The 23224-nt window shown below is 49.9% G+C and overlaps 1 protein-coding gene across 5 annotated transcripts in view; it reads right to left on the bottom strand.

The window, feature by feature from the left end:
* Nucleotides 1-713: 713 nt before the first annotated feature.
* The window catches only part of SUPT6H (SPT6 homolog, histone chaperone and transcription elongation factor), a 33324-nt gene continuing 10813 nt past the window's right edge, over nucleotides 714-23224 (bottom strand). For all 5 annotated transcript variants that reach the window (XM_047706785.1, XM_047706788.1, XM_047706787.1 and 2 more), the window contains 35 exons: nucleotides 22892-23050; nucleotides 22718-22794; nucleotides 22163-22355; nucleotides 21860-21944; nucleotides 20945-21218; nucleotides 20004-20105; nucleotides 19639-19755; nucleotides 18410-18499; nucleotides 18060-18202; nucleotides 17224-17372; nucleotides 16973-17071; nucleotides 16358-16487; nucleotides 16124-16274; nucleotides 15827-15981; nucleotides 15448-15643; nucleotides 14907-15046; nucleotides 14671-14788; nucleotides 13288-13364; nucleotides 12920-13055; nucleotides 12499-12636; nucleotides 12253-12420; nucleotides 11368-11495; nucleotides 10033-10240; nucleotides 9399-9546; nucleotides 8616-8758; nucleotides 7572-7712; nucleotides 6321-6516; nucleotides 5683-5921; nucleotides 4972-5085; nucleotides 4720-4844; nucleotides 3043-3155; nucleotides 2688-2765; nucleotides 2425-2591; nucleotides 1789-1976; nucleotides 714-1513 (listed from right to left, as the gene is read on the bottom strand). In XM_047706785.1, coding sequence (XP_047562741.1) covers nucleotides 1327-1513; nucleotides 1789-1976; nucleotides 2425-2591; nucleotides 2688-2765; nucleotides 3043-3155; nucleotides 4720-4844; nucleotides 4972-5085; nucleotides 5683-5921; nucleotides 6321-6516; nucleotides 7572-7712; nucleotides 8616-8758; nucleotides 9399-9546; nucleotides 10033-10240; nucleotides 11368-11495; nucleotides 12253-12420; nucleotides 12499-12636; nucleotides 12920-13055; nucleotides 13288-13364; nucleotides 14671-14788; nucleotides 14907-15046; nucleotides 15448-15643; nucleotides 15827-15981; nucleotides 16124-16274; nucleotides 16358-16487; nucleotides 16973-17071; nucleotides 17224-17372; nucleotides 18060-18202; nucleotides 18410-18499; nucleotides 19639-19755; nucleotides 20004-20105; nucleotides 20945-21218; nucleotides 21860-21944; nucleotides 22163-22355; nucleotides 22718-22794; nucleotides 22892-23050 — 5072 coding nt within the window. In that variant the 3' untranslated portion in view covers nucleotides 714-1326. The remainder of the gene's footprint in view (nucleotides 1514-1788; nucleotides 1977-2424; nucleotides 2592-2687; nucleotides 2766-3042; nucleotides 3156-4719; nucleotides 4845-4971; nucleotides 5086-5682; nucleotides 5922-6320; nucleotides 6517-7571; nucleotides 7713-8615; nucleotides 8759-9398; nucleotides 9547-10032; nucleotides 10241-11367; nucleotides 11496-12252; nucleotides 12421-12498; nucleotides 12637-12919; nucleotides 13056-13287; nucleotides 13365-14670; nucleotides 14789-14906; nucleotides 15047-15447; nucleotides 15644-15826; nucleotides 15982-16123; nucleotides 16275-16357; nucleotides 16488-16972; nucleotides 17072-17223; nucleotides 17373-18059; nucleotides 18203-18409; nucleotides 18500-19638; nucleotides 19756-20003; nucleotides 20106-20944; nucleotides 21219-21859; nucleotides 21945-22162; nucleotides 22356-22717; nucleotides 22795-22891; nucleotides 23051-23224) is intronic.

Raw genomic sequence — 23224 nt, 5'->3', positions numbered from 1 at the left:
AGCTGTGAGATGAGGCCCTTCTTAAGAAACATGGAGTACCAGGAGTCTAGAACACAAAGACGTGGTGGGGCTGGGGGAGAGGGCCAGGGCCAGAGGCTGGCTGGACCAAGCTGGTAAGAGGGGGACTGGCCTCGCCTGCAACAGCCCAGCACTTCCTTCTCCAGGGCGGTGTGGGAGCGGACAAGCACGGGGCCCATCCGCGGCTGACGTGCCTGTGTAGAGGTACTGTACTATCACAGACCAAGGCCCAGCTGGCAAAAAGAGTGGGGGAAGAGGTAGAGGGGCTCAAGAAACTGAAACTTACTCTCGGCCCTTCTTCACTATGCCAGAGGCGACTTGTGAACCCAGTAGATGGAGTGGCTGCCTGCCAGTGTAGTAACAGCAGCTAATGGGGTCCTAGGGCCTTACGAGGTCTGAGGCCCTGGGCTCAGCACTCACACATCCTCTCAGTGCTGGCAGCTGCCCTGACATGCAGGTAGCAATCACTCCACTTTACAGAGAAGATGGCTGGCTCAGAGCCAACAGGCCCAGGGCTGGGAAAGCGGAGCAGGGATGTGATCCAAGGTAGTCAGATACAGATGCCGCTTGCTGTTCTGAGTCAGTCTCTCTGATGGCCTGGGAGGAGTTACAGGGATTCCCCCGAGCTCCACACACTGCTTTGAAAGCCACCCTTCAAGCGCCGGAATGTTGGAGAGAGAGACTTTGCCAAGTGCTCTGTAGAAACACTGTTTATTCAAATGACAGGCAGGAAGCGGAGGCAGCAGCAGGTGGGTGAAGGTGGCCAGGCGGGGGCGGGGCAGGTTAGCACTGCTCCCCGACATTCCCTGCGATTCTGCTTTGCTAGCCACCCAGGCTGTCAGCATCAGGGTCAGAAATACTTTTCCTCCCCTCCCTCCTGCCCCAAACTGAATAAATAGCATTCTTCTCCCTGCGAGAGCTGGGGGAGACTCATGTGCTGAGCTTGGTGCCCCAGGGTCACAGCCCAGAGTCAGATGAGGGCAGAAGCTCAAAATGGCTTGTAGGGAGTAGAATACAAAACTGTTCCACTCTCATTCTCCTCTTCCTCTTCTTCCTCCCCGCCACACCCCTCCCAGCCTGGTCCCGGGACAGTGGTCAGTGAGGGCCTGAAGTGGGGCACTGCTGCCTAGCGTGCACTGAGCTCAAATTCGTGAGGCCATCCAGCTTGTCACCCATCCAGGCTGACCACCAATGAGAATGTCAATTCACGCCACTTTATGGACAGTAAAGGAGGGGCAGGGAGTGAGGCAGTGGGCAGCTGGGCCTCTCCCAGCCTCAGAGGTAACCAGAGTCCTAGGGGCAGGCCCCCTACCGATCCATCTCATCCAAGAGCGGGGTGGCATCGCCGGCAATGGACATGGGGGTGCTTTCGATCATGGGGCTGGGAGAGGGTCGAGGTGTCAGCCGCTGCTTCTGTTTCCGCCTCTCAGCTTCCTTCTCCTGTAGCCACTGCTCTGCCATCTTCCCCCAGTCGATGGCGGCATGGCTGTTGGACCTGGGAGCAGGAAAAAGGGGCATCTGAGATCAGGAGTCTCCCAGAGATCGCTAGAAGAAAGCCTTCCCTTTTCCATCCTTATAGAAATGGACCACCTATTTTTGGCAGCAGCCGCATCACCCTCTTCTGTCTTCTCCCAGCAAGCGTCATCCCGGACTATCACCTGGGTCACAGCTCTCACAAGGCCCAAGGTACCTGCCTATGCCGGGGCCTGCTGGCCTCTTGACGATACCCGCCCCCAGGATCCTGCTCCGTGCCACCGACCACACACTTACTTTGGCTGCTGCTGCCGTTGCCGAGAGCTGGAAGAAGGCTGGGGCTGGGCCTGGGCAGATTGTGGGGTGGTGCTGGCCTGGAGCTGGTGGTACTGTGGTGTGGTGATGGGCTGGCTGGGGGTTGTGTAGGAGTAGCTGGGGGTCATTAGTGGTGTGGCCACTGGCTGCTGGGCTGGCGTTGGGAATACCTGGACAAAGGAGAACCATTAAATGGAGATGAGTCTGGGGCCTATTTGGCCTTGCTATGAACTTCTGGCAAACTGAAAGCTGGGGCTTGGTCCAGAGCTTTCCAGTTAACCAACCATCTCTTGGGCAGTGTGTAGTCCCAAGCAGCAGAGAGGCAAGTGGGATGGCACCGGGCACAACGGGGCCCACCACTCCTAGCCACCTAAGGGATCCAAAGATCCCAAAGGACTGTGGAAAAATCAGACCTCACTCCCTTTACCCTTGAGTGGGCCCAAGGAAAAGGACTGTGGGTTGGAGACAGTTCCTAAGGCTGTGATGACCTCATCTGTATGTATGAAGCCCTCCATGTTGGTCACTGCCAGAGGCCAGTCTATAGACATGGGGAATGGATGACGTTCCCTTTCAGTCTTCTCCACCCCCTGCAAGGAGCCTTGTCCCCAAGCCACGTACATGGTAAGCGCTGCTGCCCCCTCCACTGCCGCCATAGCCATATTGGCTGGAGGCCCACTGGGCTGGGGTGGCATTAGGGTTCTGTCCTTGGCCTGTCACGGCTGCAATGGCACTGAACATCTGGGAGGTCATGTTCTGGGGCAAGGCATTCACAGCTCGCGTCAGATCTGTAAGCACACAGAGGTGGGAGATGGGCACGTTAGCAGTCGAAGTCCTTCTGGTCCCATCCCTCCAGGTCCTAGTCCCAGACGTAAGCTTCTTACCTGCAAGGTTGATGTTGGCTGGGGTGGCATTGATGGAAGCAGGCGTCCGGGTCCTGCTGCTGCTACTGGGGGTGATGCCTACAGGAAACAGCCAAAGTTAGTTACGTCCCTCCAGGAACCTATTTCTGGTTTCACAACATAGGGGGCTGGAGGAGGTCTGAGGTGGGCAGAGAGAAGAGAAGCTGCATTGGCAAAGTAGATGGAGGACATCCTCGATGCCAGGAGGCTGGAGCAGGCGTGAGACAGTTGTGGTGACAGCTCAGGCCTTGTCCCTTCCACAGGTGGCAAGTGAGCATCCTGATTCAGGGCCTACCTGTCCCTCTAAGCACACTACAGAGCTCAGTGCAGAACTCACCCGGTACGGGATCCTGGTAGTGATCCTTAAACCATCTGAAAAGTCCATTCACAGTAGGGAAGATTTGGCCACGGTACCGGAATCCTTCGGGAGTCACTGTTACATATTCTATCCTGGGATTTTGGAAGGAAACACGTGTCAGACACCACTTGGGGCCAGCCCTGAGCGAGCGGCCAGAAAAGATCTCTACCACGTGAAGGAGCCAAACTAGGTGCTGGGGGGAAAGGAGAGATGAAAGAGCCCCGACTCCATCAAAGGAGGCCGCGCTCTGAGGAGGTAAGCAGGTCAAGGCCAGGCATCAGCAGCCTCTAGTATGCTAGGTACAGGCCACCAGAGGAAGGCCTGCTGTGGGCTGGGCCACCACCCAGGGCTGTAGGATGATGGCAGCACCTGCAAATGAGGGTAAGACTGAGGTCCCGGTGTCAGGGCTGGAGGGGCTTCCCAGGGCAGCAAAAACAATTCCCTGAGAACTAGAATCTGGAAGCACCCCTGTTCAGGTGGGGAGTCTGACCTTACTCAACACTTGGCAGTGGTGGGAGTGCAGGAGGATGGGCTCTGGGTTCAGACCAGTTCTAGCTCTAGCTCTGCCTCGGTCACTTGATGTCTAGATGACCTTATATGAAGTTACTAACCCTGAATCTCAGCTTCATTTGAAAATGAAGAGTAACAACACTTAAACCTTTAGAACTGAGTGTGGGGAATAAATGAGACAAGGCATGAGATGCACTCAGCACAATGCCTGAAAGAGAGCTCTGTTCAATTAAGGATAACTGTCAATTACCAACAAAGACAAAGACAAATACCACCATGTTCTCATTTATACCGAAGTTGAACTCTGCTTCCTAAATGTGATGACATGCAAGTGTTCTTAGTTCAGCGACAGAAGGAATCTGCACGCCTTCCCATGGAAGGTTATCACGGTGCCTCTACTCCCTTGTTTAAAGGTCCCCAGTTTGTTCAACTGTTCCTCACAGGATAGTGTCCAGCCAAGAGCTCTGGCTGCCATCCTCTGGAAGTGTGATGGTGAATCAGAAATGGCTTCCCAGAAACGACAGCAGTATTCCATATGTGCCCAAGACGGTGTAGGGTCTGGAGTCCGGACAAAAAGAAAGCAGAGCCCGCTCCCCCAAAAGGGACTCTGACTCAGCGTGAGCTCTAGAGGGACCCAAAGGAATACGTAGGAAGGTCAGCTTAGTCACACACGGAAGGGAGCAGAGGGGGGGTCAGTGGGAGAAAGAGAAGCTCTTCTGACCCACCCCTGCAATGCAGGCAGAAGTCATCTAGCACACTACAGCGACCGTGAGCCAACATAAGATGAGCGCCCTGGCCAGGGCAAAGCAGGAAAGAAAAAGGAGAGACCCATGTCCTGGCCCCCATCTTTGCCAGTCAGGTGGAGAGAGGCTGGTAATTTCCATCACTCCGTGGCAAAGAGAACAGGTGAAGGAAACTTTCTCTTACAGAGTTGAGGAAGGTATCTTTCGTACCAAATCTTTGCCCTTTTGCCTCTAAATCATCACCCTCTTTACCCAACTCCAACCTCCACTGCTGGTCTAAACAGGTAAGAGGGAAAAGACAGTCAAGTAGAACCAGAGAGAGGACCAATCTAGGGGTCTCTAACTCCCCTTCTGGCCTTTCTGCGGACCCTGGTGGCAGCACCTTCTTGGCACCAGTGCTCACCTGGGTTTACCCCGGGGCTGGTATCCCAGGAGGAACTTGCCGGGCAGTTCCTTGCAGGCACAGATGAAATAAGGGATGAAGGTGGGCTTCTCCTTCTTAGTTTTGATGAGCAGCTCCTCTAATTTCTGGGGGTAGAACGAGGGGGAGAGGTTGGGATAGCAGCACGCTTGGCACACGGCCCCTGCACTGAAAGGAAACCAGACATCCTGAAGTGACTGGGAGAGGTCATGCCTTGAAGAGCCCTGGGCTCACCTTACGGTCACCACCACTGCAGTCCTGATAATACTTGTGGTTCAGGAGGTCGCGGGCAAAGGATGCCATGGGCTGGACATAGCGAGCAACAATCTCATCCAAGTCTTCAAATTCCTGTGGGGAAACGGTAAAGGCCCCACATGTCACAGTGAGCTGGGACTCCTGGCCCTTCAACTGATGCACTCTGAAGAGAACCCAAGGGAGGACGTGGCCTTCCCAGCCCTGCTGTGGCCTCACTACGCTGGGAAGTCCCCTCCTTTTACCCAGCTGTTTGAGTTGTGCCCAGATTGATCAGCTTATAGGCACAAAATTTTTTAAACCATAACCCTGATTCTCCCCTGCTGCTTGGGAACAACAGGGAGCTTCATATAATTTTTCTCTACTGAAACCAAAAAAGAGAAACACATGTGTGCGTGTGTGTGCGGGTGTGTACACAATCATATGCTTCTGTGTGTGTATTTTCTCCTCGTCCTCTGCTGGCGCTCTCCGGGTAGTCTATTTTAAAATTTAGAGGACACAGAAAAGGGAACGAAATACACAAAAATTGTTATCAAATGACTCATCTTACAATCAACCTCCTGTTCTGTCACTCCGTGTAGCTAAAATACATGTAACGCATATAAGTCACTAACATCAGCTCAAAGTAGCCAGAAATGCCTTGTTTCTGGAAGCAGGAGAGGGGATGGGAAGTGGGCGGGAGCCGGCTCTCACCTCACTATTGATCCACAGGGTGGCTCCCAGGCTGAAGGCATTTTCCTTGCCTTCTTCCCGGACGTCCACGTGTTGGTAGATGCCGTCACTGACCTTCCAGGTCACAGTCAGGTGATTTTCACCCTTGCTACTCGGGCGGATGATCACATCACCCTGGTCCATGGTCTCCATCATCTTTTCTGCTTGCTTGAAGTTTATATTATGGAAAGATGGGTGTGCGATCACTCGCTTGATGTATGCTGAGGAGGATAGGAAAGAAGTACAGATCAGGCGAAGGGGACTGGGAGCCCACAACAATGGGACAAATCGTGGCATCATTTCTGACCCGCTGTCAAATTCTGAGACTCTTTCACCCTCTCCGGACCTGAATTCTCTGATGTGAAGGATGTGTGCACCTGGGTTCCTGAGGCGCTCAGAGAACGAGCCTTTAAATGTCACAGTGCATTAGCAAAGAACGTGTGACCCCAGAAGACCCTGGTTTCCAGCCCTGCCACTGACTCCATCCGTGAGGTCTATGGGCCTCAGACCTCAGAGCTGAGCACTCAGTCCCACCAGGGCACAGCCATCAGCAAGTGCATCCTGTGGAGGGAGGGCTGCCGAGACTTGGGCTGTACAGGTGTGGTGGTGGCCACACTCACTGGTCCGCTGCTGCTTCCGTTTCATGTCCTCCTCCTGTTTGTGGTCTGCTGCTTCCGCGTCAAAGTCATAGTAGGTGTCTTTGGGCAGTTTCCACTCATTGTTCCTGTCCATGAGGTCTGAGGTTCGGCAGGTAAGGTCGGCGCTGAACTTCTCAATGTCAATCTTCATAATGCGGCAGTGAACAGTCATTCCCACCTAGATCCACAGAACATTTGAGCTGGAAGGGACAAAGACGATCTAGCCCGATGCCCCATTTTACATGTGAGAAAACCAAAGTCCAGGCAGAAAGATGGGAGAGTGACTTGCCCAAAGCGAGCCAGCTAGCAAACAACCGATCAGGAGTTCAGTGCTAAGTCTGGTCTACACACTACAGGCCATGCCCTGCACAGATGCCTATCGCTCTAGGCAGGAAAAACAACTAGGGCTTACTGTGTCTACCCTGTCCCTGGCTAGTCCCTTCTCCCATAAAGTTACTTAATTATTGCTCCCAGGGTGCCATCAAAGCCTGGCTGCCCTTTCTGGAGGGGAAGCAAAGTAAGAGCTTTCTGTTCTTTCCCTGACTTGTGTCTTTCTGTCTAAACAGCAGCACAAGCCAATCACACGGCATGGCTCTCCTTTTGAAAATCTCCTGAGCTTCCATTTTTCAGGAAGATCTTTCCCCAGCCTCCCTATCTCCACACTTCTTGGGCATTCATGACACTCAGAACCAGAGAATTTGGCAGACCTGATACCAGCCGTGTCACCAACTAACTGGGTGATCCTGGAAAAGACACTCCCAATTTCTCCCCCAAAAAAGGTCCTATTTTCCTTCCCCATCACATGAGATTAAAGACAATGTATGTAAATGTCAAGTGCTGGTATCTAGTGGGTGCATAATAAATGGCAGCTGGCAAGAGAATACTAGAACAGAAAGAGAGCATAGCCTTTCTGTTTCACAGCATGGAACGCTGGGCCCTGCTTCCTGCCTGCAGACTCAAGCACAGCTTCCCACACAGGAAGAGCGAGCCCTCTCTGAAGGGCTGGCAAGCCAGTGAGATCTCACAAAGACAGTGAACAAAAGCTGCTTCTCATTCACATGCTTCTCACCCTGGCTTCTTTCAACTAGTTATAAATCCTTCTGACGGCCTCTCTCTACCGGCAGCCAGTGGGAACAGAGCCTCACTTCTGGGGGGCACAGCCCAAAGTTCCGGATCACCCAGTTTGGGTGGCTGAAAGCCCTACTAGATGCCTTAGCCTGGTCGTTCATCTACCTTCACTCGCTCCTCTGGCCGCTTTACCACTTTGTCACTGAGGAATTTGGTGGGGATGAAGCCGGTGACACCATTGTCTAGCCGTGTTTTGACACCAATGGCCTGGCCGGGGCACGAACCGCTGTCAAAGTGGTTCCAGACCTGAAAAGTACATCCGGAGAGGAGCTTGGTCATTAAGATTCTGGAGATCACGCGTTCAAAAAAGAGCTGCCAGGCACTGCAATTTCTCTGCCGTAACACCTGGCACTGTGGTCTGAAAACACAATGACTCAGCCACACACCAACACAGATTCTGAACATCCCTAATGTTCCTTGACTCATAAGTGATGTCAGTGGCTGGCACCACCAGCCATCAGAGCAATCCTTCATGTTAATTGAAATGTGTACGTCCCTCTAGCTACAACTGAGGTCCCTTCTCCCACCTTGTTCCGACACAAGAAATAAACATGCCAGTCTCCACAGAACAACCCATTTCAGTGACCCAGGTGCCCCCTGGCTTTCTTAAGACCCAGGCAAATCCCACAGCTTCTTTTATTAGGTCAAGTTCAGAAGTCATCTCTTTCATAGACTGCCTGATAACATCTGAAGACTCAGAAAAAGTGTTCAGGATGGTGTTAGTTAACTTCTGACCATCAGAAAGGGAGATAATGTTTAGAAGAAAGTACGACAAATTAAAATGTGTGTGGAAAACGGGAAAATTCAAAAGAGCCTAGAGATACCTTCTAATTAGCATGTATGGGGACACTGTGCCTCCCCTGTAAGTAAGAAATGCACATCTTCGTAGCGTCAATCTGGTTGAGTTAGATCTCCAGAGAATAGAAAACTCGGGTTAAAGGCTAAGCCAGAATAGAAGGAAGCATACAGATTTCTGACCTGCATACCTAGGAACTTCACGTTAGACCTGTATGTGTTCTAGCCCTCTTCCCCCTCTTGTGTATTTGGTAAAAGCACCACCTAAAACAGCCCAATTCTCGACTCCTTTCTAGGGCACAGAGAACATTCAATCAAGACCTCCAGTGACCACGCTAGCATGGCAGCACGTACCTCACTGAGTTCAGGGAAATTGTCTTGCTGACAGAAGGGACACTGCCAGAGCCCTGTCTCATCGTTGCGGATTGCCTGGTCATAGCTCTCACCCTGGGGACGCCTGTGGGCAATGCCGGTGACATTGCAGATGATGAGTTTTCCTGCAGAAAGAGCAAGGTGGACAGGGAAGGGAAGAAGAGAATGGGGAATAGGCTAAGAGAACTGGAGGGGTGACTCCTTCCCACTGACATGTAGTGACAGAATGTCGGTCTTATAGCATCTCCACAGATTTCCCTCACATCCTTGAGAAGGGAAATCCTCCCCTGATTTGGTGATGGGGGAACATGAAGCCCCAACGAGTGACTCCCTCAAGATCCTGCAGTAGCAGGTTAAAGGCACAGTTTGACCCTGGACTCAGTTTTGACTTCTAGCCCAGGGCTTTATAATCTTATTATTATTATTTTTTAATATTTTATTTATAATTATTTGACAGAGATCACAAGTAGGCAGAGAGGCAGGCAGAGAGAGAGGGGGAAGCAGGCTCTCCGCTGAGCAGAGAGCCCAATGTGGGGCTCGATCCCAGGACCCTAGGATCATGACCTGAACCGAAGGCAGAAGCTTTAACCCACTGAGCCACCTAGGTGCCCCTAGTTATAATCTTCTTACAGGCCCCCCTGGTCTTTTCTCCCTGCATACCTGCCTCATTCTGTGGGAATCATGGCTTGGTTTGAACATACACAGTGAACACATCCCCCACCCTTATACATCCTCCTCCAACTGAAAACCAGGCCCAGAATTTACCAATGTAGAAGGTCTCTGGTGTTTCTTTGGTTAACATATTGAAGATTTCCTCTGTGTTGGGAGAGCGGTAGGCTGTCCGGAGGTCCTTATACCGGCAGCTCAGCTCCGCCCGGATGTCATACAAGGTGATGTGTTTGTCACCATAGCCCTGCGGAAGAAGCCCATCAGGAAGAACTTTGCAACCATTCCCTAACTGGAGCCACAGGGGCTTTCAAGGAAAGAAATAGGCCAGCTGGCCCCTGTCAGGGCTTCTCTTCACTTCTTCTCCTTTAACACTTACGACAAGAAGTTTTCAAGTTTTCTCTAAAACGCTTCAGAGAACCCCAATGTGTGAAACTGACACATACAAAGCTGTGCTATTGGAGAGGAGGCGAGAAGGCCTAGAAGGAAACTTGACAACTGCCCCGAACCACTGGTAATGGCTGTAGGAGTCTGAGACTTCCTTGGCTCCTTAATAAGCAGACTGAACACTTCCTTGAAAATCCCGGTAGAGCCTGCTTGGGTAGGGTGAAGAGAGGATCGAGTCTCCCATGTCCATAGTATCAGAGGTTTTCTGGGGACTTGCTGCCCGAGTCTCCTCCCAACCAGGGGACTTGGGATGATTTCTGTGCTGGGCCTCTATGCTGTCACCCACCTGTCTCTCCAGTTCTTCTGCAAAGGCATCAAGGTCCAGGTCCTTGAGTCGCTCTGGGTTTTCCAAGATCTCTTCGAGGGCTCCTGCAGGGTTGGCGTCCTCAGCTGATTCATCATATTCCAGAGCGTCCACTGCCATCTTCCTGGCCCACTCATATGTCTCAGGGTGGACTCGGGAACCATCAAGAACTTCAATGTATGAGTCAGTGCTGAAGGAAAGGCAGAAAAGGAGCCAGGATATAGAACGAGAAGCTTCTAGTAACAACCCAAATGTCCACCAATGGGGAACTGGTTAAATAAATTAGGGTACCTCCATACAATGGAATACTATACAGCCATTAAAAATAATGAGGTAGATCTATGTGTGCTGACATGGAAAGATGGCCACGATATACTGATACGTGAAAAATGCACTGCAAAACACTATGAACCATATGATCCCATTTTTGTAGTAAATGGGTAGTTAGTAAATGCATAGCAAAAATAAAATTTAGGAACGTTGTAGTATACACCAAATTGTTATGGTAGTTATCTCTGGGGGGTGGAATTATGGGGGACTTCCACTTTCTGCATAATACTGCTATACATTGAATTTTATATCATGAACTTAAATAAGTATTATAACAAGATAAAACAAGAAGGGGGAAAAAGACTTCTGACAATTTGCTGGCAGCTATTTTCCCCCATAAAGCCTTCCCAGGCTGGTCTTGCCCGTGCACTCACATGGACCTATGTTATTCGTGGAGTGTTACAGCAAAGCTGGGTGGAAAATGAAGTTTTAGAACTTGAAGCCTATTTCCCCACTGATTTCCATTACTGAATGAGGAGCTATGTGCCCGTGGAAAAGATCCTCCAAAGACTGAGTTGATAACTTCTGGAGAGGAAGAGGTCAATAGTGAAGTCCAAAGTCCAAGTGAATAGAACTTTCTCTCAATAACATCATCTCAAAACATACAGAATCTCTCTCCCCCTTCCTTATTTCGTCATACCCCCACACTCCTTTTCCATTGCCCCTGCTATTCCCGCCCTCATCTAGCCATGGCAGATCATAACAGAACATGTTTGTGTTTACTGAACAAAGTATTGTGTTTCCTGTCCTTAATTTATAAAATAAGTTGGTTCTTTTTATGTTTTTCTCACACAAAAAAAGCTTCACATAATTGAACCGATCTTTTCCATAGGTCAGAGGCTCTTGACTTAATAAAGCTTCCTCACCTTTGCTTTAAAATATTTCTTAATTCAAATACCTTGGGCCCTTTGATAGCCCTAATTCCCCGAATCCCCAAAGCAAAGCCCAAGGGAATTCCTCCTGGCCCACCCAGGCAGAGGGTATCACCTGTCCCCCAGGGAGGCCGTGTCGATCTTGAGGAAGCCAGCGCAATTCATGAAGACTTTGGGACCCATGTGGCACATGGTGACCAGCTGGGTCCGGCTCTCAAGCCTGGTGTTGTTTTGCTTCAGGATCTAGGGGAGAGGTGTGGAGTGAGCCATAGCAGCAGGCAGGCCCCACCCTCCCGCCTCCTTTCAGGTTTCTGGGAAACCCTCCGTGATGGGAACTCCATCCCCATGCCTCAGTATCTAACTGAGCACTATGCCATACTGTCCATTTAAAAGAAATTAAAAGAAATTATTTTAGTAAACAATGTCACACCTGCCAAAAATAATACATAACTAATATATGGCTTAAAAGTTAATGATAAAAATGGGGCACCTGGCTGGCTCAGTTGGAAGAGCATGCAATTCCTGATCTTGAGGTTGTGAATTTGAGTCCCACACTGGGCATAGAGATTACTTATAAAAATTAGTAATAATTTTAAAAAGTTAATGATAAAACATATATCCAAGTGCCCACCACTCATCTTAAGAAAAAAAAAAAATTACCAAAATTTCTAAAGCTCCCTGCATACCACCCCCTTTAGCCTCTGAATGAAATCCCTTTTTTCCCCACTGGAATGAACCACTATCCAGAGGCTGGTGTAGGGTACTCTTCTCACTTTCTTCCATCTGTTTAAAATCTTGGTTTATGGCTATCTTTCCCACAGTATAGTAGTGAAGAGCATAGCTGTGGTCTCAAGTCTGACTTGGACTCTCACTAGCTGGATAACTCTGGACAAGTCCCTTGACTCCTCTGACTTTGGTCTTTTGTCAAATCATGCTGGCAGAGTGTAAAGGCTCAACGAAATGGGAACTTTTCTTATTTTCTGATTCAACCCCATCCTACCTTGAGGAGATGTGTCCCTTTTCGAGGTCCCAGGCCACAGACATATTGGATTAAGGCCTGGCTGTATGGGTGGGCGATGGCACGGTTGACATCGACCCCAACCTCATTGACTCGGTTGATAAATTCACAGTACAAGGCGTTGAGCAGCTCCTCTTTCACCACATGCTCCTGCAAACACAGAACAGGCAGGGGTAAGGTTCTTGTACCATTCTGCCCGCTCAAGCTTGCCTGTCAAACCCTACTCACCTGTAAGGGATGAAACTTGAGACACAGGATGTCTTCATCAGAGCTGCACACCTGGGCAAATTCAATCAGAGGGTCCTGGATGCGCCGGGCCAGGGAGACAGCCTGTCTCAGCACTGGAGGGTAATCCCGGAACTCTGCCTAGAGTCAAATAAGGACCAGCAGGACCATTAAGTTCTCTCAGCTCTCAACAAAAGGAAATACAAAGTGTTCTGGCCTCAAGTCACTTTCTTGTCCCCTCAGGGGCCAATTTAATCTGCAGGGCTCCCTATCTGAGCCATGACTGGTGAAATGAAGCACTCCCACATGGGTAATTGAGTAAGTGCAGTCCTGTGCCCTTGATCACTTTCGTTTCCCTATTAAATTTCCCTGGGATTCACAGCTCTTACTTGTGCAGGTCCCAAGAATGGGGCTCCAGCATTACCTCTGATTTCTTGCTGTTCATATAGAGAATGGCCAACTCATTATCAACCAGCTCCACCCCAATAGAGGACAGCTGTTGGCCCTGGTCCAGTTCATGCACAATGCGCTTCACATCTTCAATCAACATCTGGGCGTCCCTGGAGGGAGGAGGGGTGTTGGGTCAGGGCTCTTTCGGAATAGTTTATCAAGGACAGACAGACTCAGGGCTGGGATGGGGGTAGGGTGGGGGAGGAAAGGACCTTTGAAGACAAAGAGATACTCCCTGGGGATGGGAAATTTACCAATGGTCTACAGAGGCATATGCGAGATTCAATAAGAAGGGACGAATGAATATAAGCCAGGTCTAGTCTGATCCCCTGGTGCCCCTACCTGTTTTCTCCTGCGACTGTCACCACATGAGGCTTTTTGTTCAGAAGAAATTTCTTTAGGGTTTCAATATCTTGAGCCTGGATTGAAATAAAATTAGAACTAAATGGCTCTGAAGATTGGGAGATTTTTAACAGCTTTCTCTCCCTAAGTAACAGCAAGACCTTGTAAGACCAAAGAACAGTAAGCTCCAAGTTAGACTGTCTAAGTGGAACACAAATCAAGGAGACTAAGGTCTCCGGTTTCAATGTCGTATATGCATTAACGTTTCCTAAAGTTACTATATTTCTGGCTCATACTTGGTTGTGATCAAACACACTTGGGTCTTCTTTTTCTTCCTTTTTAGTAACCTCTACACTCAACATGGGGCTTGAACTCACAACCCTGAGAGCAAGAGTCCCATGCTCCCCTGACTGATCCAAACATACTTGGTTTTTGCTAACATAAACCACTGTTTGGTTGGCAGGACTATTCTAAACTCATTTCACTGTTTTCTTTTAAAAAAATGGTTGTTAGGGGCGCCTGGGTGGCTCAGTGGGTTAAAGCCCCTGCCTTCGGCTCAGGTCATGATACCAGGGTCCTAGGATCGAGCCCCGAATCGGGCTCCCTGCTCAGCAGGGTGCCTGCTTCCTCCTCTCCTCTGCCTGCCTCTCTGCCTACTTGTGATCTCTGTCTGTCAAATAAATAAATTAAAAAAAAAAAAAAAATCTTAAAAAAAAAAAAAAGGTTGTTAATGGGGCACCTGGGTGGGTCAGTCGGTTAAGCGTCTGCCTTATGCCCGGGTCATGATCCCAGGATCCTGGGATTGAGCCCCACGCTGGGCTCCTGCTCGAGAACTAGGCTCTCCCTCCCTCTCCCCCATACTCATGCTCTATTTTCTCTTGCTCTCTCAAATAAATAATAATAAAAAAAGGTTGTTAAAAATTATTTTAGAATGCAGCTTTCTCGGCAAAATGGAAAGATACTGTTAGGTTAAAAAAAAAAATCAGAAACATATACGTGAGATGAATTCGAATTCCCCTTTACTTGGAAAAAAAGACACTGAAAGGCTAAAGCTGGGAAAAGGTTGGCTTAATGCCTCAATGGCTTTTAGCTCCTGGAACAGGATGACCCAGATGCTGGTAAGAACAGAAGCCATAATGGCAGCTCCCAGAAGCACACAAGGCCGAGGACTTGGCCTCCAGCCAGAAGTAAATTCTGCACCAGGACTTGAGTGCCATCTACTGCTTATGAAAGTGAGGTTTCTCCCAGGACTCCAGGCTTCAGCAAACCGGTAGAGACAACCAGGGTCTTGCACAGACGTTGTATAGACCATGAACACGCATCCCCATGGAACTGTAAATGCACTTAAGATGTACACTTGGTTACCCCATCCCAGCCACTTGCCTTCTTTTCCCGTTCTTCCTCTCTCCATGCAGTTCGCCGTTTGGTAAAATGGGGCAGCCGAAGGAAGTCTGTCACTTCTCCTTCGCCGTTGACCAAGGCGCAGAACACAGGGTGATCTCTGCCAACCAGACCAGGAAAGAATGCAACAGTCAGAAATAAAATAATACAGCTAGAGAAGAATGAGATTAGGAAGATAGGGAAGGGGTGAGGCTGGGCAGGCACAAACGGGCAGTCACCTGGCAGAGGAGAAAGCGATGCCTAGAACGCGGATCCCCTTCCCTTGGTTCTCATCCATAAAGTCATCATCTTCCTCTACCTGCTGATCTGGCCGGTAGGGTGCGACCCTCAACCAGTTGTAGAGTTTCCGACTACAGGCCTGAGGAGACACACCAGACACTATGGCCGAGAGGCTCACCGAGTATGCGAAGGAAACAGATGAGGGTGCGCATGTGCAAAGGTTGTACTGACATGCGCACATGCTTCTAGTCCTTCACGGGTTTATGGTGCGAAGGCCTACGTTGCTTTTGGAAACAGGGGAGTATACGGAGAACAGTAATAAAAACAAAGAATGTTTGGATTGGGGGTGGCGAGTCAAGAGGTTCTTCAAATGGGGAGGTCTTGGAGTGACCCCTGGCCTTCTATGTGCTCCCCATGATTACCTCCCCCTGCCCCCAGTGTTTCTCCATTAGCTAGAAGACTACTGTTAAGGGGTTCCTGAATTCTCAGCTCTAGTTTGGAGAAATCACAGGACGAAGGACCGTGAGTTTCTGTCTTCACCTTTATGACATATTCTTTGGCTTCTGCCAGCAACTTGTTCTTGAGCTCTTTGGCCATCTGTACATAGAGGAACTGCTGCAAAGCCCTTTCGATGGCCATGGTGCGCTGCCGGTTCCACTCCTGCACCTGGTGGCTGAACTCATCTCGGTAGTAAAACTGTTTGATCTCTTCGAAATATGTCTGGTCATTGCCGTAGCTGAGGAGAGATAACACGGCAGTGTTGGGGAGGGAGGAAAGGGGATACTCCAGTGTCCACAAATGTTGAGTGAGCCAGGGACAACGGCTCGCTCAACTCTGAAACTGCAGTTCACATTCCTGAGGGAACCCCTCCCTCATCAAGCCCTCCCCCAATGAGCCCCGACCCCAGGGCTCTGCTTACCCTTCTACCCCCTTCATGTCTATGCTGATGTCAATGGTGAGCAGCCCCTCGTCTTCAGCCAAGCATATCTTGAGGAACTGGTCATCTCTCAGTTCCTTTACAGGCTTATTCTTTAAGTATTTGAAGGAATAAGCGTAGTGGGCCTCATCCACATCCTGTAGACACCAAGAGGAATCATCAGCCTACTGACAGGCTGGCTTGAGCAGATGGCTCAGCTGCGCACGAAAGCAAGAAACTCAGTTCAGTCGAACACAGAGCTGGGCCGCGTGTCGGATCAAAACCCTGCACCCAGCTCACCTTTCTACCTTTCTTGGTGGGGGTTATATTGAGTTTGGCTCTCTCCTGGAAGGTCTGCCTCAGCACCTGTCGGACGAGGGGCTCTCGGGCAATCTGCAGGGCTACCATGTAGCGGGCACCTTCCAGCACAGCTTCTGGCGTAGGGAACTGGCTGTGGGGAAAAGGAGCAGCTGCAGGATGACAGTGTCTGGCCCTCAGGCCCTTCCTCCTGCCAGCTACTTGTTGCACGCCTACCTGCAAACGTAATCCTTGGCCAGCTCCAAAGGCTCCGCAGGGAACTGCTCTGTCTCATGCCGCTGGTAGCTGTCCCGGAGGTTTTCCCCGAACTGCTCAGGAGTAAGCCCGAACTTTTTGGCCAGACCATCTAAAGCATACAGGAGGGTGAAGGGTAAAACAACAGCTAGGCTGACAAATCTCTTTGCTCTGGGTCCAGAGTAGCAACTCTGGGCACTAGACTTTAAGAGGGTCACAAAAAAGCAGGACCAGGAATTTTACAAGGAATAGTAAAACGGCCTTTAAACACCTGACAGGCTGCTATGAAACAGGAATTTTCTGTGACTCCTGCGCTCAGAACTAAGGTAGAATTTATAGTTTAATAAAAGAACATCTGAAAGATAGGAAGGACCCTGCCCCCCTCTGATCGTGTGCACTTCCCATTCTTTTAGGAAGTTAGGGAAAGGCTGGACCATTACTGCAAAGTGGATGTGGGTGCTGGGGGCCTGTGGTCAGAATTGGACTGGTGATTTGCTCAAATGTCTGTTAAGTCCTCTTCCTGCCCACCAGTGACTACCAGGGAACTTCCCTTGCTCATGGCTACAAGACCCAGGACACAAAGCAGCTAGCTTTTACCTAGCCCAGCACTCTGGCAGATGGTGTACATGTCTCGCCGGGAGGCCTGCTTGAGCTCTGGGCCCCTCTGCTCCTCATCTTCTGCCTCTTCACCCTCACCTGGGAAGAAACCATGAGTTAGTGTTCCAGTTTCCAGTCACTCCCGAGGATCTGACACATGTAGAGAGAAGCCCCAAAGGGCACTCAGTCCGGGCCGTCCAAGGGGACGGTGTGGCCATTAAGCCTCCTGGGTTTTCTTTTCCAGCACTCGCCTTCCTCATCTCCCTCTTCCCGTACACGCTTCAGCTTCTTGCGGCTGGCCTTGGCGGCATTCTGCATCTTGGGGATATCACGGCCATAATAAAGCAAGAAATGGTTGTAGACATCTTTCAGTTCATCCATTGACTGCACATCCTTAAGCCTGGAGGAAAGGGACACAAGACCTTAATTGTCACTGAGTAAAAGTATAAACCCAGTCAGTACTGCTACAAGAGATCCAGTTCCCATGGAGGCAAGATCCCAACTGGGATGGGAGCCTGTACTCTTCAATTATTAGAACTACACACCACCACCAGACTGACTTACTTGCAACCAAGATATCTTAGAGAGGCAATACATCAAATGGTGGTTGGTGGTTGTTACAACATTTGATCTTAGCCAAAAGACCAAGAAGCGATGGTTGGCAGTTGTTACAAACGGAGATGAAGCTGTTAAGTATCATGTTTCTAGCAAAGTTCAGAGTCCTTGAGAAGTCTGCCCCCCTACCCTCCAGCTTCAAGACACTGGCCACTAAAGTCATCTGCTCCCCTCCCACACGCCACACTGACTGCAAGCTCTTCAAACTCCTTTCTGGTTGTAATTTGGTTTCCCATATAACTTTACATGCAAGGAATTCTCAGATCAGCAAACACGACGGTCTTATCCTTTTAACCTTTTACACCAATATAGATCACTAAAATGAATCTGCCTGCCAGAAAAATCACTTCTGATGTGGTGACAAATCGGATTTTTAAAGGATGGACCCTGAGCTGAGGACTTAGTAGCTTACGCTGCTCTCTGGGGGGCTGCCTGTGGTCTCCCTGAATGGAATAAACCCTGCACACATCACCTCTCCATGTCGGTGGTATCCAGAGCCCGGATGCCATCAGCAAGGGGTTTGTCAGGGTCAGCGGAAATCTGCTCATACTGGTAAGCCTGCATCTTCTCAAACAGCCGTGTTAGGTTCTCTTTGCGGATCCTCAGTTGGGTCCACTAGGACGAGAGAGGGCAGGGGTAAGTGCTGGTGTTTGGCCTCAGAGACCTGAGACTGCCTGTTTCTTACCCAGAGCCCCTGGAGGGAGAGCTTGATAGACTGGGGAGGTTTGGGCTGCCACCTGGTATGTATAGGCAGCTTGGGTTCTGGCAGTAGTGGTGCCCAATCCATACCTCAGCCTCTTAGGGGCCATATATCCATCTTACCTTTTCATCCCACTGCCACACCCTCCATAGGTCATTGATGTGCAACTCAGGCTCCACATATTCTTTACGGTAGAAAGCAATAAAAGGCACCTAGAGTAGTATGGAGACTGCAGTCAACCAGAGTGGAAAGATCTGTAAGGAGCTCCTTTGACAGAGGGATAAATAGTGCTAGAAAATTCCAGTCAGAAGTTTGACCTCCCTCACAGGCTCATCAAGGGCCTATGCTCTCCCCAGCAGGGGAAAATGATGTTGGAGACAGGTAGCATCATTTTCCTGATCACCAGAGTCTCCTTTGGTTCTCACACTCTTGAGCCAAGGTACCACATCTGAGGACAGGAGAAGGGGGCTCCCCATCTGACAGGTAGCTCCCCTTTCCCTCAATCCCTAGGTGAATTTCTTTCTTTTTTTAAAGATTTTTATTTATTTATTTGACAGAGAGACACGGCAAGAGAGGGAACACAAGCAGGGGGAGTGGGAGAGGGAGACGCAAGCTCCCCGCTGAGCAGGGAGTCTGATGCGGGGCTCCATCCCACACAACCTGAGCCGAGGCAGATCTTAACAAGTGAGCCACCCAGGTGCCCCCCCGCCCTTTTTAAAGATTTTATTTATTTATTTGACAGAGAGAGATCACAAGTAGGCAAAGAGGCAGGCAGAGAGAGAGGAACGGAAGTAGGCCTCCTGCTGAGCAGAGAGCCCGATGCGGGGCTTGATCCCAGGACCCTGAGATCATGACCCGAGCCGAAGGCAGTGGCTTAACCCACTGAGCCACCCAGGCGCCCCCCCCCTTTTAAAGATTTTATTTATTTATTTGACAGAGAGAGAGATCACAAGTAGGCAGAGAGGGGGAAACAGGCTCCTCGCAGAGAGCCCGATGGGGGGCTCCATCCCAGGACCCTGGGATCATGACCTGAGCCGAAGGCAGAGGGTTTAACCCACTGAGCCACCCAGGTGCCCCGTCCTTTTTTTTTTTTTTTTTTTTTTTTTTTTGAGAGTGCGTGCATAAGCATGTGCACAGCAGGGTAGGGTGGGGTGCAGGGTGGGCAGAGGGTCATGGAGACAATCTAAAGCAGGTTCCATGCCCAGCACAGAGCCTGATGTGGAGCTCAATCCCAAAATTCTCAGATCAGGACCTGAGCCAAAATCAAGAGCTGGACACTCAACTGAGCCACCCAGGCACCCACACAGCTCAATTTCTAACCAATGGGCCATTAGAGAGCTTGAGCCGCTACCTCAAAGTGTTGATTTCGCATGAAGCCTAGGGCTTCTTTAATCTTCTGAATTGTGCTGGGTCCTTTTCGACTGAAGCTGCTGGTTGACTGCCCTCGGTCTAGGTAATCACAGCTTTCCTAGGGCCAGAAGAAAACAGAAACGGCAACAATGCTTTTATTTGTTTTGTCTTACCATGTGTGAAACTGCTTCATGTCAAAGGATAACTTATCAGATGAAATCTAGAAAAATCTCTCATACACATACACACACTCATACTATCCTGTACTAAGCACACAGACGTCTGGGGCATGGGAGGAGCAGATCTTCACCTTGATAAAGTGGCCTCCAGTTCATGTCAAACCTAAGGATCTTTTTTTTTGGATACCTGCAGAGAAATGGTTGGTGTGGCAAAGGCATTCCTGTATATCCAGTCAGCTTCTTCTTCTAGTTCATCATCTTCAGCCCCCTTAACTGGGATGGAGCGGAGCTGTGGGGGAGAAGACAACAGTGAGGCCGACTTTATCCTGTATTCCTGTGGGAAACACACATACCACTTCAGGACAGAAACGTTAGCTCCACAGACACAATTTCCAGCACCCTGGAAGAGTGTTGTCCTGGCACGAAGTAAACACCTTATGTATCTGCTAAAGGAAGTGTGCCATTTTAAGAACCATAAGCACCAGGGACGCCTGGGTGGCTCAGTTGGTTAAGCAGCTGCCTTCGGCTCAGGTCATGATCCCAGCGTCCTGGGATCGAGTCCCACATCGGGCTCCTTGCTTGGCAGCGAGCCTGCTTCTCCCTCTGCCTCTGCCTGCCACTCTGTCTGCCTGTGCTCACTCTCGCTTCTCTCTCTATGACAAATAAATAAATAAAATCTTTAAAAAAAAAAAAAAAAAAAAAAAAAAGAACCATAAGCACAAGAGCCTTCTCTAAGAGCTGGACTCCCTGCACCCCCTGGTCAGATGGGGTTCAATTTCCAACATACCATCCAATATCAGATTGTTGCTAGACTGTTCCTCTGCTACAACTTTTGGAGGAAGGAGGCACAAGGCAGGTGATGACAGACTGGCAGAAGGACAGAAGCTGGTGCTTGCTCACTTGCTTTCTTTTTTTAAAGATTTTATTATTTATTTGACAGAGAGAGAGAGGGAGAGAGACAGCAAGGGAACACAAGCAGGGGGAGTGGGAGAGGGAGAAGTAGGCTTCCCACCAAGCAGGGAGCCCGAGGCAGGACAGGATCCCAAGACTCTGGGATCATGACCTGAGCTGAAGGCAGAGGCTAAACAACTTAAGCCACGCAAGCGTGCAAAGCTGGTGCTTTCTTACCTGGAACCTCTCAGGCAGGTCTGTGGCCCGGATTTCATTGTCCTGATCTGTGAGGTGGCTGCTTTCTAGTTCGCTAGGCTCGTACATCTCGAAGATGCTCCTGCGGCTCACACGTTTCTTGGTGGTCTTCTTGGGGCGCACGCGGATCTCACCCTCAGCCTCATCATCCTCGTACTCATACTCTTCCTCGAGTTCTTCATCGTACTCGTTATATTTCTCAAACTCATCATAGTCAAAGTCCACACCAAAAATCTCCTGGGCTTCCTGCAGGGCCCTGTGGGTGACAGCAAGAGGCTGTTGGGCCAGGTTCTGGTGAGAGGAGAGAGATGCAACCCATGCATAGATCCTTTACTTGCCCCAAAGGAAACAAAGATTAAGAAAAAGGTAAATTAAAAAAGCATATTTACTGTGGAATAAAGGCTTAGTTGGGGGATATTTCTGGGAAAATTATTATATATGGAAGATAAAAAGCCCATGGCTGGTAATGCGCCCATGTCAGGGATCAAAGAGCAACAGGGCACACAACACAGGTCCATATTCTGCTCAGCAGAGCCATCTTCTGCTAAGGCAACACAGTATTCTCTTAGAGCAAAAGCTTTCATGCAACAAAATCATACTTAGAAGGCCGATATACAGATGAGTAAACATAGAGCCGCAGGTGCAGAGGGAGGCTGGATGGAGGCGTACACACAGGTGACTCCGCCCTGAGCCCACAATGGCCCCACAATGCAGAGCGCTCTCAGGGCTTCTAGGAGCAGTCTGACATTCCTGCCCAGGAAAGCTTATCTGAGGCAGGGAAGCAAAAACGGTTCAGAGCTGGGATGTTCCATTTTTGGCAGAAACATCTGACCTCCTCCTTCCTGACTGCGTCTACTCAGATGCCCGTATCACCACCCTGTAGCAGACCCCACTCACGCATCTGTGTATCCGGGAAGCTTTTTCCGCCACTTAGGTTTTTTCAGAGGCTGTCCATCATCATCCACAATGAAGTCATCAATGTCTGGGCAGGGAAGGAAGGGATTAGTGCTCAGAGGCAGGGCATGACCCAGGACTGAATGGCTTTATTTCCTATTATGTGAGTGGCCAGGGAGAAGAGTAGGGAGACTCCTAAAAATGAACTTCTTTCTGTCAAATGCTGGGGGCCTGTAGCTACAGGATGGTTTCCCAACCCGCTCGTAAGCCAGGCAATTCAATGCTTCCCTGCCTGATGCCACATACCTGATTCTTCATCATCTTCCTCCTCCTCCTCCGGAGGAGCCATGGGGGCCTCCACGGCTTCCTGCCCTTCTTCCCCTTCCCCATCCTGGAAGATTTCCTCCGCAATTGCCTCTTTTTCATGTTCTTCTTTGCCATATTCCTCCTCGTCATCATCCTCATCATCTGACATTTTTTTGACACGTCGGTATTTTTGCTAGGGGTGGGAAAACCTTTCTCATCAGGGTCTGAGGGGACGGGCATAAGGACGCTTGCTTTCTAGTCTCACTCCCATTTTCCCACCATGGTTGCGCTGACCAAGGGAGATGGCAAAGAACATGTTAAGTGATGCTCTTTGAGCATCAAGCCCACCCCTGAAACTCTGACAAGCCTGTCTCCAACAGGCACCCAGTTCGGGGATGCAAAGTTAGTCTCCACGGCACAAGGACACGGAGCAACTTTCTCTTCCCTAATGCTTCCCGAAGCATTCTGGAGTGCCTCATCCCCCCAAAATCACGGAATTTCAAGGATTTTTCTTTCCTTCATTCCCCAGGGTCAGAGATAAAGAGTGACACTTACTCCTCTTTTGACTTTGACACCCAAATTCTCCTCAATGAGGTCAAAATCATCATCCTCCAGGCGGTCATCAAAAGATGCTGGAGAAAACAAAGTGTTACCCATGGCGACGGAGAGGTCCCCTTCTCCACTGCAACTTCCACCCCAGCCTCGCTTGACTGAGGAGAGACTACTCACTGCGTTTTCTCTTCTTGTGGCCAACATCATCTTCTGAATCACCAGAGTCACTACCCTCATCCTCCTCCCCTTCATCTTCATCGTCATCATCATTGATAAAGCCTTTCAGATTGCCTTGCTCATCCTGATCATCTAGGTTCTCCTCCTCCTCCTCCTCATCTGGAAAACATGCATGTTTGAGGCATGGAGTTTGGGTAATGGGCTGGAGTGGGGCGGGGCCACCTCCTTGACTGTGAATCTCTCTCTGCTCTAAAGCTAATGATATGGGTGCCATGCTAACTTTTCAGCCTCATCTAAAGATGTAAAACATGGCCACTGACTTACAGCAGCAGT

This window comes from Lutra lutra, chromosome 16 (genome assembly GCF_902655055.1).
Source record: "Lutra lutra chromosome 16, mLutLut1.2, whole genome shotgun sequence".
NCBI lineage: Eukaryota > Metazoa > Chordata > Mammalia > Carnivora > Mustelidae > Lutra > Lutra lutra.
This window is presented reverse-complemented; position numbering and strand designations above follow the sequence as displayed.